Consider the following 15,284-nt stretch of genomic DNA (forward strand, 5'->3'; position numbering starts at 1 on the left):
ATCCTAATCAAAATCTCAAATAAATTTTGGTAGATATCAACAAAGTGATTCAATCCTTTAGGCAGAAAGGCAAAGAGAAGAGCCATAAGAACTTTGAACAAACAGAACAAAGTTGGACAAACAAATCCTAACAATGACAATCCTGGTGAGGTTGCCAAGCAACTGGAACTCTCATTTACTGCTGGTGAAATGCAAAATGATACAACCACCTTGAAAACCAGTTTGTCTCACCCAGGCGCTGATACCTGAACACTGAGCGTGAGCCCATGAAGATGAACCCTTTAACTAAGGTGAAGATGATCAATGAGCTGAATGAACAAGAGGTCCAGCTTGGGATGGCCAATAAGGTGTCCTGGCACTTTGAGTACAAGGACAGCGCCTGGATCTTCCTGGGAGGGATTCCTTGTGAATTAGCTGAAGGGGACATCATCTGTGTGTTCTCACAATATGGGGAGATTGTTAACATTAATCTCGTGCGGGACAAGAAGACTGGGAAACCCAAAGGATTCTGTTTCCTCTGCTATGAAGACCAGAGGAGCACAATTCTAGCCTTTGACAATTTTAATGGGATCAAGATCAAAGGAAGAACTATCCGAGTAGATCATGTGTCTAACTACAAGGCTCCTAAGGACTCAGAAGAAATAGATGATGTGACCAGAGAGCTCCAGGAGAAGGGCTGTGGGGTTCATACCCCCTCACCAAGTTTGTCTGAGAGCTCTGAAGATGAAAAACAAACAAAAAAGCACAAAAAAGACAAAAAGAAAAGAAAGAAAGAAAAAGAGAAAACTGACTGGGAGGTACAGGCAGAGCAACCATCCTCTTCATCACACAGAAGCAAGACAGTAAAGGAAAAGGATGACCCTGGCCCTAAGAAGCACAGCAGCAAGAACTTGGAGAGAGCTCAGAAGTCAGAGCGCAGGGAGGGGCGGAAGCTCCCCAGGACTGCCTACTCTGGTGCAGCAGAGGACCTAGAGAGGGAGCTGAAGAAGGGGAAACCCAAGCACGAGTACAAGTCCTCAAGTTGGAGGGAGGCAAGAGAAGAAAAGACCAGGGATAGGGACAGAGGACGGAGTTCAGACACACATTCTAGCCAACACAATGGGCGTTGCAAAGGGCGTGGTCATAGAAGTAGAAGTAGGAACCAAGATAAATCCCATAAGCATAAAAGGTCCCAGTGCTCCTGGGAGCGGGAGTCTTCCAATCCCAGTGAATGTAGGCGTCACTGGAGACTGTTAAGTTGCTCAGTAGATTTTTTAAAAATGTAGTCAAATTCAGTTGAGTTGTTACTATTTTTGCATCTAAAACTTCTGGGGCTGCATTCTTTGAATCCCTTAAATATTAGAGTCATTGAGAGGGCTGCAGTTTCAACAGGTAGATGTCCTGGATATACTTTGTACCATCTATTGTTCTTGTACCAGCGTATGTATCTTGAATTTTGGTTCATAAATATGGCTCTTGAACCCATAGACCCCAGTTGGAAATGGAATTTTCAAGAAAGGGAAAATATCAGATGATTCTAGAATTCTAGGCTTTGTGTTAGATGTTTAGAGCCCAGAATTGTGGGAAATTTCCAATTACTAGGTTTGGACAACTTGATATGAATGAGTGGGATAGGATTTTTAAGATCAGCCAGCTCCATGCCCAAACCCTACTGTTTAAAAGAATTTTTAATATATTTTTTTCATTAAAACTTGCCTCTTTTCACATTTTTCCTTGCAATGTATTTATTATTAATTTGTATTGAAGTGAAATTCACATAATATAAAGTTAACCATTTTAAAGGGAACAATTCAGTGGTATTTGGTACTGAACACCCACAGTGTTGTGTAACCGTCACCTTTGTCTACTTCCAAACCATTTTTTATCCCAAAATGAAACCCTGTACCAATTAAACAAGAACTCCCCATTTCCTCTCTCCTCCCTGTCCCTAGCCACCACCAGTTGACTTCCTGTTTATGGGTTTGCCTATTCTGAACATTTCATATAAATGGAATTATACAACTGTGGGGGAAAAAAAAACCAGATTGTCTGTTCCTTACAAATTTAAATAATTATACATTTACCATATGACCTAGCAGTTTCATTCTTGGGGATGGGATTAAAATGAAAACTTACTTTTATACAGATATCAGTATGCCAACATTTATGGTAGTTGTATCCATAATCACCAAAAACTGGAACCAAGCCATATGTTCTTCAACAGGGGAACAGATGAGAGCAACGAGTGATACCTTCAGGTAATGGACTACTATTCAATGATGACAAAAAAAGAATGAACTGTTGGTATATAAAATAGAATGGATGCATCTCTAATTCATTATGCCAAGGGAAAGTAACTAGACACAAAAAAGTAAATTATTTCATTTGTGTGATATTTGGGAAGAGCAAAACCTTAGGGACAATAAAAATAGTAGTAGTTGACAGTGATTGGGGCTTGGAGGAGAAGCTGAAAACACGAGGGTATTTGGAGGGATTATGACACTATTTTGTTTCTTGACTGTAGTGATGGTTTGTGACCCTATGTTTGCCAAAATTATAAACCAAAAAAAGTGACCCTACTGTATGTACATCAAAAAATAGAATTTAAAAATCTATATACTGAATATTGAAACACCCACCACTTTTCCATGACTCAGCTCCAGGAATGCAGGCAACTAGGCATATTCCCCAAGGCTAGAGACTGGAAAATTCTTCTCTTGAGATATAAAAAGACTGAGTGGAGGATGAGGGCAAGATTTGCATATACTGACATTTAAGAAAATTCTCCTGAAACAGCTGGGCCTTTGCTATGAAACTCACATGAATTCCTGGTAGATATGTCCTGACTGTACACACATATTTCAAATAGTGTCTTAGTACAAACTGTCATCATATAAGTCATAGGCATTTGATGAAAGTTTTTAACATGAAAAACAAAAACCAATACAAACATAAGAGGCAATAAAATTCAGTAAAAATGAGATGATCCACAAAGTTGAAAAAAATTTAAAAACCTTTATATTATTGAAGAGCTAAGAGAATATATTGACAATAAAAAAGACACAATTAAAAAATCCTGTTATTTAAATATAGAGTAGAATAAATAAAAAATATCAGAAGGGTTGGAAAAGAAACTGCAGAATATGTCCCAGAAAGTGGAACTGAAGAAAAATAGATGGAAAACAGGAAAGAAAAATTTTGGAAAGTTATATGATTAATTTGAAATCCTACATTCAAATAATAAGTCAAACAGAAAAAGAGAAGAAGAAAACAGAGAAGATATTTAGCCAATAAAAAATATAAAATAATTTCTTTAACTGAAATAATGAATGCAGCAAAATAAAGAAGGACCCAACTGAAATGTGTCAGTATGATTTTTTAAAACACCAAAAATGGATAAATTAAAAAATAAGATCCAAAAAGTTTCCAGAGAGAAAAGCCTGGCTGCATTTAAAGAATGAAGAATCAGAATGACATTATACTTCTTGTCTAAGACATTGGAAGCCAAAAGACAGTGGAGCTGTGCCTTCATGTATTCATGGGTATGGATTCATATCCAGCTAACCTGTCTAAAATATAAAGGCAATTAAAGATGACATTTTTAGACATTCAAAGTCTCAAAAGTATTACTTGACAATCCCCACGCACCGTTTCTCAGGAAGCTGCTGAATGGTGTGATGTAAAAAATAAGAGTCAATAAAAACACCAACAGTAAATCTAAAACATAGGGCATCTCATACAAGAGTGAAACTAAAGGGAGTCTCCGTATGCCATCTTTGCAATAGGCCAGATCAAACCATCCAGATAGTAAGAGAAGGATAGGAAGATAAAATAAATGTCTCCAGGAGGAATCAAATTGGAAATAATAGATTACCTGCTATGTTTTATCATGTGGGAAATAGTACCACATATAATCACAGATTTTATAGTTCTTTGACAAGTTTGAGAAAAATTTGTGATGGCAAACATTGTTTAATACTTATCAACAAAAATGAAGCAAATGAACACCAAGGAAAACATACAGTTTCCTTATTTTAAAAAATACAACCATAAAATAAGATTTCACTCAGCAGCAAACAATAGCTTCATAGCCATAAAAATGTAACACTGGGCCAGCCACAGTGACTCATACCTGTAATCCCAGCACTTTGGGAGGCCAAGGAGATGAATCACCTGAGGTCAGGAGTTTGAGACCAGCCTGACCAACATGAAGAAACCTTATCTCTACTAAAAATACAAAAAAAAAAAAAATTAGCCAGGTGTGGTGGTGCATGCCTGTAATCTAAGCTACTCAGGATGCTGAGGCAGGAGATTCACTTTAGCCTGGGAGGGGGAGGTTGTGGTGAGCTCAGATTGTGCCATTGCACTCCAGCCTGGGCAACAAGAGCAAAACTCTGTCTCAAAAAACAAACAAACAAAACAATGCAGCACTGATTATTGATTTTATTTAAAATGCATTATGTAAGTATATAGAAAGGATGAAGGAAGGAGGGCATGGAGGGGTGACATAGTCTCATAAGAGTTGCAGATACTCCTCTTTCATACCAGGTACTGAGCAATGCCTAAAATGGGAAAAAATCAAAGTGAAAGTAGTATTTAAAATTGTGTAGATGATTATCAGAAGAAGTAACTAAAAGAAATGAAGAGGTTTCCTCTGAGATGTCCAACTAGGGATTAGGGAGTGGTATTCTCTCTTGTATGTTCTAATTAAAACAAAAAACTGAATGCATGCTTTACTTTGATAAAATTATAATTTAAAAAATTTAATTGCAATCGCCTATTGTGAGACCGTCAGAGTGGAAGACTGTAGAATAATATTTTTGGAGAAACGGGAAGCTGTTTCTGTTTTTCACATCTGCCTAGGCATACAGCTAGCCCTGCTAGTTTCTAGGGAAGAAAAGAAGCACAATATGATTCTTAAGTTTCAGACTTTTTCTTATAATGTCATTTTCTTTAAAAAGAAGCAATGGTATAAGAACTCCTATGTTTTAAAGCTTTCATTTGAACTCTATTTTCTTTTTTATGGTCTTTTCAAATAGAATTATTTTTCTGCCAACATCAGTAGTCACCTGGCACTTTAATGCCAGTGTAGTTCTCTACCCTAGACAGCTGATGACCAGCCTATATAATAAGATCGCACCTGACATTATGAAATTGACATAACTAAATGTCAACATAGACAGGAAAATGTGGAATCAGACTTGAGTAGCATCAGCCTTTAGACTGCCCAAGAAAAAATTCTGCTCTCTGAAAAGGTCCCAGAATGATGTCTCAGGCTGAAGTCCTATGCCAAGGTTTGTGAGACTTCAGTGGTGAAATGCTTGGTATTTGGTCATGTGGTAAATTTTAAAGACTCCAGAGAGACTTCTCAAAGAACTCCAGGGCTGGTTTAAAATACCTCACACTCCTGAGGGTGTGACTAATAAAATATAAACATGCCTCTGAAGGTCTCCAAGTACCTTGGAGACAAATTAATTCTGACTTGTGTGACATTTGTTGGCTCAGACATCTATGAATTTATCTTATTAGGCACTTTAAGAACACAGAAAATACGGATATTTTAGGGTAGTTTATCACAGGTGAATCAGGTAAAAAGAATTACACTGAATTTTACTTGTAAAATGTATATAGGTAAATTTAAAAGAAAAAACGTAATTAATCTATGATTTCAAAATTCACTGTGATTTGTTATATAGACAGCCTCTTATTTTGTCCAATTTTTTTTCCTCTAAATTTCAGCTTTCTTTTTTCTAGTCTTCTGAATTAATTTTTTTTCATTTTATTTTTTCCCCAAAGCTATTTGGAAGATATTTATTTTATTTCTAGTCTTCAAGTAGTTGTCCTTAAAATTTTAATACGTGTGCCTGTAATCCCAGCTACTCAGGAGGCTGAGGCAGGAGAATTGCCTGAACCCAGGACGCGGAGGTTGCGGTGAGCCGAGATTGTGCCATTGCACTCCAGCCTGGGTAACAAGAGTGAAACTCCGTCTCAAAAAAAAAAAAAAAAAAAAAAAAAAAAAAAAAAAAAAAATTTAATACGTTTAAATGTAAAAAAAAAAAAAAATACAAAAATCTAACATTAATCAGTATCTTTATGTGCCTCCTGAATAATTTAAGGACTTAAGATGTTTAAACACAATCACTCATCTCAAAGATTACACACCCTTGTAATCTAGCCTTTTACTTTTATAGTGTCTCTGATATTTTTTCTTTTTTTAAATTATACTTTAAGTTCTGGGATATATGTGCAGAGCGTGCAGGTTTATTACATAGTTATACACATGCCACGGTGGTTTGCTGCACCCATCAACCTGTCATTAGCTGTTTCTCCTAATGCTATCCCTCCCTTAGCTCCCCACTCCCTGACAGGACCCAGTGTGTGATGTTCCCCTCCCTGTGTCCATGTGTTCTCATTGCACAACTCCCACTTAGGAGTGAGAACATGCAGTGTTTGGTTATCTGTTCCTATGTTAGTTTGCTGAGAATGATGGTTTCCAGCTTCATCCATGTCCCCGCAAAGGACATGAACTCATCCTTTTTTATTGCTGCATTGTATTCCATGGTGTACATGTGCCACATTTTCTTTATCCTTTCTATCATTTATGGGCATTTGGGTTGGTTCCAAGTCTTTGCTATTGTGAATAGTGCTGCAATAAACATACATGTGTGTGTGTCTTTATATAGAATGATTTATAATTTTGTGGGTATATACCCAGTAATGGGATTGCTGGGTCTAATGGTATAAAGACACTTTAGGCCAATATCCCTGATGAATATCAATGTGAAAATCCTCAATAAAATACAAACTGAATCCAGCAACACATCAAGAACCTTATCTACCACAATCAAGTTGGCTTCATCCCTGGGATGCAAGGCTGGTTCAACATATGCAAATCAATAAATGTAATCCATCACACAAACAGAGCCCAATTACAAAAACCTCATAATTATCTCAATAGATACAGAAAAGCATTTTGATAAAATTCAATATCCCTTCATGCTAAAAACTCTCAATGAACTGTTACTGATGGAATGTATCTCAAAATAATAAGCTATTTATGACAAACCCACAGTCAATATCATACTGAATGGGGAAACGCTGGAAGCATTCCCTTTGAAAACTGGTACAAGACAAAAATGCCCTCTCTCACCACTACTATTCAACATAGTACTGAAAGTTTTGGTCAGGGCAATTAGGGAAGAGAAAGAAGGGGTGTTCAGATAGGAAGGAAGTCAAATTGTCTGTTTGCAGATGACATGATTGTGTATTTAGAAAACCCCATCATCTCAGCCCAAAGTCTCCTTAAGCTGATAAGCAACTTCAGCAAAGTCTAAGGTTACAAAATCAATGTGCAGAAATTACAAGCATTCCTATACACCAATAACAGAGAGCCAAATCATGAGTGAACTCCCACTCACAATTGCTACAAAGAGAATAAAGGACCTAAGAATACAATTTACAAGGGACCTCAATTTCAGAACTTGTTATTGGTCTATTCAGGGATTCAGCTTCTTCCTGGTTTAGACTTGGGAGGGTGTATGTGTCTGGGAATTTTTCCATTTCTTCTAAATTTTCTAGTTTATTTGTGTAGTGGTGTTTACAGTATTCTCTTATGGTAGTTTGTATTTCTGTGGGATTAGTGGTAATATCCCCTTTATCATTTTATCATTTTATCAGTGTCTATTTGATTCTTCTCTCTTTTCTTATTAGTGTGGCTAGCAGTATATCTCTTTTGTTAATCTTTTCAAAAAACCAGCCCTTGGATTGATTTTTTTGGAGGGTTTTTCATGTCTCTATCTCCTTCAATTCTGTTCTGATCTTAGCTATTTCTTGTCTTCTGCTAGCTTCTGAATTTCTTTGCTTTTGCTTCTCTAGTTCTTTTAATTGTGATGTTAGGGTGTTGATTTTAGATCTTTCCTCCTTTCTCCTGTGTGCATTTAGTGCTATAAATTTCCCTCTAAACACTGCTTTAGCTGTGTCTCAGAGATTCTGGTAAATTGTTTCTTTATTTTTTTTTTTTTTGTTTCAAAGAACTTACTTCTGCCTTNTATAGGAATGCTTGTGATTTTTACACATTGCTTTTGTGTTCTGAGACTTTGCTGAAGTTGTTTATTAGCTTAAGGAGATTTTGGGCTAAGATGATGGGGTTTCTTAAATACACAATTATGCCATCTCAAACAGAGACAATTTGACTTCCTCTCTTCCTATTTGAATACCCTTTATTTCTTTCTCTTGACTGATTAGCCTGGCCAGAACTTCCCACACTATGTTGAATAGGAGTGGTGAGAGAGGGCATCCTTGTCTTGTGTCAGTTTTCAAAAGAAATACTTGCAGCTTTTGCCCATTCAAGATAATATTGGCTGTGAGTTTTCATAAATAGCTCTTATTTTGAGATACATTTCATCAATACCTAGTTTACTGAGTTTTTTACATGAAGGGGTGTTGAATTTTATTGAAGGCATTTTCTGCATTTATTGAGATAATCATGTGGTTTTTGTCCTTGGGTCTCTTTGTGCGCTAAATTATATTTATTGATTTGTGTATGTTGAACTGGCCTTGCATCCCAGTGATGAAACTGACTTGATCGTGGTGGAGAAGCTTTTAATGTGCTGCTTGATTCGGTTTGCCAATATTTTATTGAGGGTTTTTGCATTGATGTTCATCAGCGGTATTGGCCTGAAATATTCTTTTTTTTGTTGTGTCTCTGCCAGGTTTTGGTATCAGGATGATGCTTGCCTCATAAAATGAGTTAGGGAGGAGTCCCTCTTTTTCTATTGTTTAAAAATAGTTTCAGAAGGAATGATACCAATGCCTCTTTGTACCTCTGGTAGAATTTGGCTGTGAATCTGCCTGGTCCTGTGCTTTTTTTTGGTTGGTAGGCTACAAATTACTGCCTCAATTTCAGAACTTGTTATTGTTCTATTCAGGGATTTGACTTCTTCTTGGTTTAGTCTTGGGAGGGTGTATGTGTCCAGGAATTTATTCATTTCTTTTGGATTTTCTAGTTTATTTGTGTAGAGGTGTTTATAGTATTCTCTGATGGTAGTTTCTATTTCTGTGGTATCTGTGGTGATATCCCCTTTATTATTTTTTAATGTGTCTATTTGATGCTTTTCTCTTTTCTTCTTTATTAGTCTGGCTAGTAGTCTATATATTTTGTTAATCTTTAAAAAAAAAAAACTAGCTCCTGGAGTCATTGATTTTTTGAAGGGTTTTTTGTGTCTCTATCTCCTTCAGTTTGGCTTTGATGTTAGTTATTTCTTGTCTTCTGCTAGCTTTTGAATTTGTTTGTTCTTGCTTCTCTGGTTCTTTTAATCATGATGTTAGGTTATTGATTTTAGATCTTTCCTGAGTCCTGTAAATTTCCCTCAAACACTGCTTTAGCTGTGTTCCAGAAATTCTGGTACGTTGTGTTTTTGTTCTCATTTGTTTCAAAGAACTTACTTCTGCCTTCATTTTGTTATTTACTCAGTAGTCATTCAGGAGCAGGTTGTTTGGTTTCCGTGTAGTTGTGCAGTTTTGAATGAGTTTCTTAATTCTGAGTTCTAATTTGATTACACTGTGGTATGAGAAACTGTTATGATCCATTCTTTTGCATTTGCTGAGGAGTGTTTTACTTCCAATTATGTGGTCAATTTTAGAATAAGTGCAATGCAGTGCTGAAAATAATGTCTATTCTGTTGATTTGGGTTGGAGAGTTCTGTAGATGTCTACCAGGTCTGCTTGGTTCAGAGCTGAGTTCAAGTCCTGGGTTATACTTGTTAATTTTCTGTCTTGTTGATCTGTGTAATATTGACAGTGGGATGTTAAAAAGTCTCTCACTATTATTGTGTGGGAGTCTAAGTCTCTTTGTAGGTCTCTAAGAACTTGCTTTATGAATCTGGGTGCTCCTGTACAGAGTGTATATATATTTAGGATAGTTAGCTCTTCTTGTTGCATTGATCCCCTTACCATTATGTAATGCCCTTCTTTGTCTTTTTTGATCTTGGTTCGTTTAAAGTCTGTTTCATCAGAGACTAAGATTGCAAACTGTGCTTTTTTTTTTTCTTTCCATTTGCTTGGTAAATATTCCCCCATCCCTTTATTTTGAGCCTATGTGAGTCTTTGCACATGAGATGGGTCTCCTGAATGCAGCACACTGATGCATCTTGACTCTTTATCCAATTTGTCAGCCTGTGCCTTTTAATTGGGGCATTTAGCTCATTTACATTTAGGGTTAGTATTGTGATGTGTGAATTTGATCCTGTCATTTTGATGCTAGCCAGTTATTTTGCCCATTAGTTGGTGCAGTTTCATCACAATGTTGATGATCTTCCCAATTTGGTATGTTTTTGCAGCGGCTGAGACCAGATTTTCCTTTTGATATTTAGTGCTTCCTTCAGGAGTTCTTGTAAGGCAGACCTGGTGGGAACAAAATCTCTCAGCATTTGCTTGTCTGTAAAGGATTTTATTTCTCCTTCACTTATGAAGCTTAGTTTGGTTGGATATGAAATTCTGGGTTGAAAATTTCTTTAAGAATGGCTTGTAGGGTTTCTGCAGAGAGATCTGCTGTTAGTCTGATGGGTTTCCCTCTGTGGATAACCTGACCTTTCTCTCTGGCAGCCCTTAACTTTTTTTTCTTCATTTCAACCTTGACGAATTTGAGGATTATATGTCTTGGGATTGTTCTTCCCAAGAAGTATCTTTGTGGTGTTGTCTATTTCCAAATTTGAATGTTGGCCTATCTTGCTAGGTTGGGGAATTTCTCCTGGATTATATCCTGAAGAGTGTTTTCTAACTTGGTTTTATTATCCTTGTCACTTTCAGATACACCAATCAAATGTAGGTTTGGTCTTTTCACATAGTTCCATATTTCTCGGGGGCTTTGTTCGTTCCTTTTCATTCTTTTTTCTCTAATTTTGTCCTCACACTTTATTTCATTAAGTTGATCAACACTCTCTAATACTCTTTCCTTCACTTGATCAATTCAGCTATTGATACTTGTGCATGCTTCACAAAGTTCTTGTGCTGTGTGTTTTAGCTCCACCAGGTCATTTATGTTCTTCTCTTAAACTGGTTATTCTAGTTAGCAATTCATCTAACCTTTTTTCAAGGTTCTTATCTTCCTTGCGTTGGGTTAGAACATGCTCCTTTAGCTTGGAGGAGTTTGTTATTATCCACTTTCTGAAGCCTACTTCTGTCAATTTGTCAAATTCATTCTCTGTCCATTTTTCTCTATTACCTTGCTGGTGAGGAGTTATAATCCTTTAGAGAAGAGGCATTCTGGTTTTTGGAATTTTCAGCTTTTTTGCACTGGGTTTTCCTCATCTTCATGGATTTATCTACCTTTGGTCTATGATGTCGGTGACCTTCAAATGGGGTTTCTGTGTGGACATCCTTTTTGTTGATGTTGATGGTATTCCATTCTGTTTGTTAGTCTTCCTTCTAACAGTCAGGCTCCTCTGCTGCAGGTCTGCTGGAGTTTGCTGGAAGTCCACTCCAGACCCTATTTGCCTGGGTATCACCAGCGGAGGCTGCAGAACAGCAAAAATTGCTGTCTGTTTCTTCCTCTGGAAGCTTCATCCCAGAGGGGCACCCACCAGATGCCAGCTGGGGCTGTCCTGTATGAGTTATCTATCGACCCTTGCTGGGACATATCTCTCAGTCAGGAGTCACAGGGTTCAGGGACCCACTTGAGGAGGCAGTCTGTTCCTATCAAAGCTCAAGCACTGTGCTGGAGATCTGCTGCTCTCTTCAGAGCTGGCTGGCAGGAATATTTAAGTCTGCTGAAGCTGTGCCCATAGCTGCCCCTTCCCCTAGGTGCTCTGTCCCAGGGAGATTAGAGTTTTATCTATAAGCCCCTGACTGGGACTGCTGCCTTCCTTTCAGAGATTCCCTGCCCGGAGAGGAGAAATCTAGACTGGCAGTCTGGCTACAGCTGCTTTGGTGGGCTCTACCCAGTTCAAACTTCCCGGCTGCTTTGTGAGGAGAAATCCACCTAATCAAGCCTCAGTAATGGTGGACTCCCCTCCCTCTACCAAGCTCAAGCATCCCAGGTTGACTTCAGCTTACTGTGCTGGCAGCATGAACTTCAAGCCAGTGGATGTTAGCTTGCCAGCTTCTGTGGGGGTGGGATCCACTGAGCTAAAACACTTGGCTCACTGGCTCCACCTCCCTTTCCAGGGGAGTGAATGGTTCTGTCTCCCAGGAACCACTGGGGAATGAAAAAACTCTTGCAGCTAGCTTGGTGTCTGCCCAAACAGCTGCCCAGTTCTGTGCTTGAAACCCAGGGCCCTGGTGTTGTATGCACCCGAGGGAATCTCCTGGTCTATGGGTTGTAAAGACATGAAAAAGTGTAGTATCTGGGTCAAAATGCACCATTCCTCACAGCTCAGTGTCTCACAGCTTCCTTTGGCTAGGGGAGGGAGTTCCCTGACCCCTTGAGCTCCCCGGGTGAGGAGACGCCCCGCACTGCTTTGATTCGCCTTTCCGTAGGCTGCACTCACTGTCTAACCAGTCCCAGTGAGATGAGCTGGGTACCTCAGCTGGAAATGCAGAAATCACCCACCTTCTGTGTTGATCTCACTGGGAGCTGCAGATGGGACCTGTTCCTATTCTGCCATCTTGCCAACCTGGCATTTCTTTTATTTTCATATGTTACTTATTTATGTGGGTAAACCTGCCACCCAACCAAACATAAGAATTGCTCTCACCAACAATGCTATCTATGAACACCTTTCTTATTCCATCACATATTATTTAGTCACATACTCAAAGGTGACAACTACCTTGACTTTGTAGTCATTTTCTCACATATATTTGTGTGCCTTAAAAAGTGTATTATGTAGATTTGTGTGTTTTTAGACTTTATAAAAAGTTTCCTAGGTAGTCCTCTAGAATGAAAATATTTCCATTTGACCTTATGTCATTAAGAGTCATCCACATATTTGTGCTCCAGATTATTTTTTCACTGCTGTGTAGTATTTCATTGTACAGCCATTTTTTGATTTACTTATCAAGTCTCCTGGCAATGAGCATTTGATTTAGGGAAGATGTGGAGGTGGGCATTCAGATCTCCCCTCAAGAAAGAGCTTGTTTCAAGGAGCCAAGTTAGCTGACATCCTTCCGTGGCTGCAGGATTCCTACGGAGGTCATGGTCTCTCCCAGCTACCACCAAACAACAGCTGAGCACCACGGGAGCACTTGAGTCAGGCTCTTTCTGTCCACAGCAGGTCTCCTCTGGGGTCCTCATCAGACTCGTAGAGACTTTCCATGAGCTGCACTGCAGTCTGAGGACCTTCTTACCCAATGTTTTCTTCCTCTCTCTAATAGGTATCATCAGACCTGCATCACCATCTGAAGTCTCTCCCTGTCTACTCCTGAGACCCCTCCCTTTGATCCTTCATGAGCATTTCCCCCTTTGCACTTCTGATTCAGTCATAGTGTCTCCTGCCCAGAGGACCCAAATAAATAGGGTTAGATGTTTTTCTATGACAACACTACTGCTGTGAACATTCTGGTGGGCAAGATACCTGTGTGCAAGAGTAGAGTTGCTGAGCTGCTGTGTGTAGAAGTTTAACTTTTCAAAATGCTAAATAATCTTTCAAAGTTTTTTTTACCAAGTTGAATATCTATCAGCAATGTATAAGGATTCTGTTAAGATGCTACAACACTTGGTGTTGTCAGGTTTTTTATAATATTTGCCAGCTGGGCATGGTGGCTCATACTGTAACCCCAGCACTTTGGGAGGCCAAGATGAAAGGATCACTTGAGCTCAGGAGTTTAAGACCAGTCTGGGAAGCATAGGGAGACCTTGTTTCTACAAAAAATATTTAAAAATTAGCCAGGGGTGGTGATGTGTGTTTGTGGTCCCGGCTACTCTTGAGGCTCAGCAGGGAGGATCGCTTGAGCCCAGGAGGTTGAGGTTGCAGTGAGCTATGATTCTGCAACTGCATTCCAGCCTAGGTGATGAAGCATGACCTTGTCTCAAAAAAAAATATGTAAATATAAAATTAAATATTTGCCAGTTAATTAATGTAAAATGATATCTCATTGTGATCTTGACTTACATTTCTTCTTTACTGAGCTTGAGCATATCTTTTATGTCTATTGACTATATGTGTTTATTTTACTGTGAAATGTCTATTCATGTTCAGATACATACATACACACACATGTATCTATCTTTTGGTCATGTGTATTGCAAATAATCTCTCTCATTTTATAGCTAATTATTTTATTTCACTTAAAATACCTTTTGATAAAATGTTACTAATTTTAATGTGATTGAATTTATAGTCTTTTAAAATATTATTAGTACTTTGCCTAAATCACCTTTTCATACCACAATAAATATGTTCATCTATATTTTCTTCAAATATATGTTTAAGGTTTTTATTAAAGAAGAAAAACTTGTTTAGGAAAGGATTCATTTTGATCTTTTTTTCCAATAAAATAGATGATTTCTTGACTGAAATATCAAGGAGTTGCCATTGTCCAAGTCATAACAGCCAAGCTCATGTGTGCAAAGGCAATAACAACTATGTTATGACTTTCATTTGGTAGCTATTGTAAATTACCACTGATTATAAAAAATGTTTGTGTTAACCCTGTCTTTTTTTTTTCTGTATTTTGATGCTGTGATATCTGGACCCTCACTGACTCAAGGGGGACTGCCACTCCCAGGATTAGGCAATTCCTAGAGATAGTAAGCAACTTATTTTGTTTATTTATTTTGTTTGAGTTACAAACTCTTTTCAATGGAAGTCATTCTCCTGATCATCTGGTGTTTCCTAACTAAATAACAATAAAACCTATTTTTCAAAACAGTATCATAAATCTAGAGATGTTAAAAGAAAAAAAAAAACAAAAAAAGAATGTTTTTTAAAAAAAAAAAAAAAAAACAGAACGTAGTACTTAGATTAATATACTTAGATTAATATACAGAATTTTTGAAAGATTTTAAAAATTTGCATCAATTAGAAAAACAGTCCTACAATTAATATCTTTCCAGTATTGTTCATATCTGTTTTGAATATCAAGGTTAAACTGCCCTCACAGAATGAATTTGGGAGTATTGTCTTCCCCTGCCCCCACCCCATGTATCTAGGAGAGTTACTAAAAGGTTGGAAAGATTTGCTCCTTAAAAGTTTGATAGAGCTTACCTATAAAACTGGTCCTAAAAACATTTTTAGCTATTACTTTATTTAATATTCAGGTACAGTAAGTTATATATTCTAATAATTTTGCTACTTCATCTAAGTTTTCAAAACATATTAGAAAAAAATGTTGACAGCATTGTTCTTTCTATCTTTGCTGCATTTGTA

General features: G+C 37.7%; 1 protein-coding gene across 1 annotated transcript in view; it reads left to right on the forward strand.

Annotated features, from left to right (window-relative positions):
* The first annotated feature begins 272 nt into the window (after nucleotides 1-272).
* The window catches only part of LOC108309150 (RNA-binding motif protein, X-linked 2-like), a 58,014-nt gene continuing 43,002 nt past the window's right edge, over nucleotides 273-15,284 (forward strand). The window contains exon 1 of the mRNA XM_037740981.1: nucleotides 273-1,231. Within this exon, the coding sequence (XP_037596909.1) occupies nucleotides 273-1,231 (959 nt within the window). The remainder of the gene's footprint in view (nucleotides 1,232-15,284) is intronic.

The sequence above is a fragment of the Cebus imitator genome, unplaced genomic scaffold, assembly GCF_001604975.1.
Source record: "Cebus imitator isolate Cc_AM_T3 unplaced genomic scaffold, Cebus_imitator-1.0 Scaffold92, whole genome shotgun sequence".
Classification (NCBI taxonomy): domain Eukaryota; kingdom Metazoa; phylum Chordata; class Mammalia; order Primates; family Cebidae; genus Cebus; species Cebus imitator.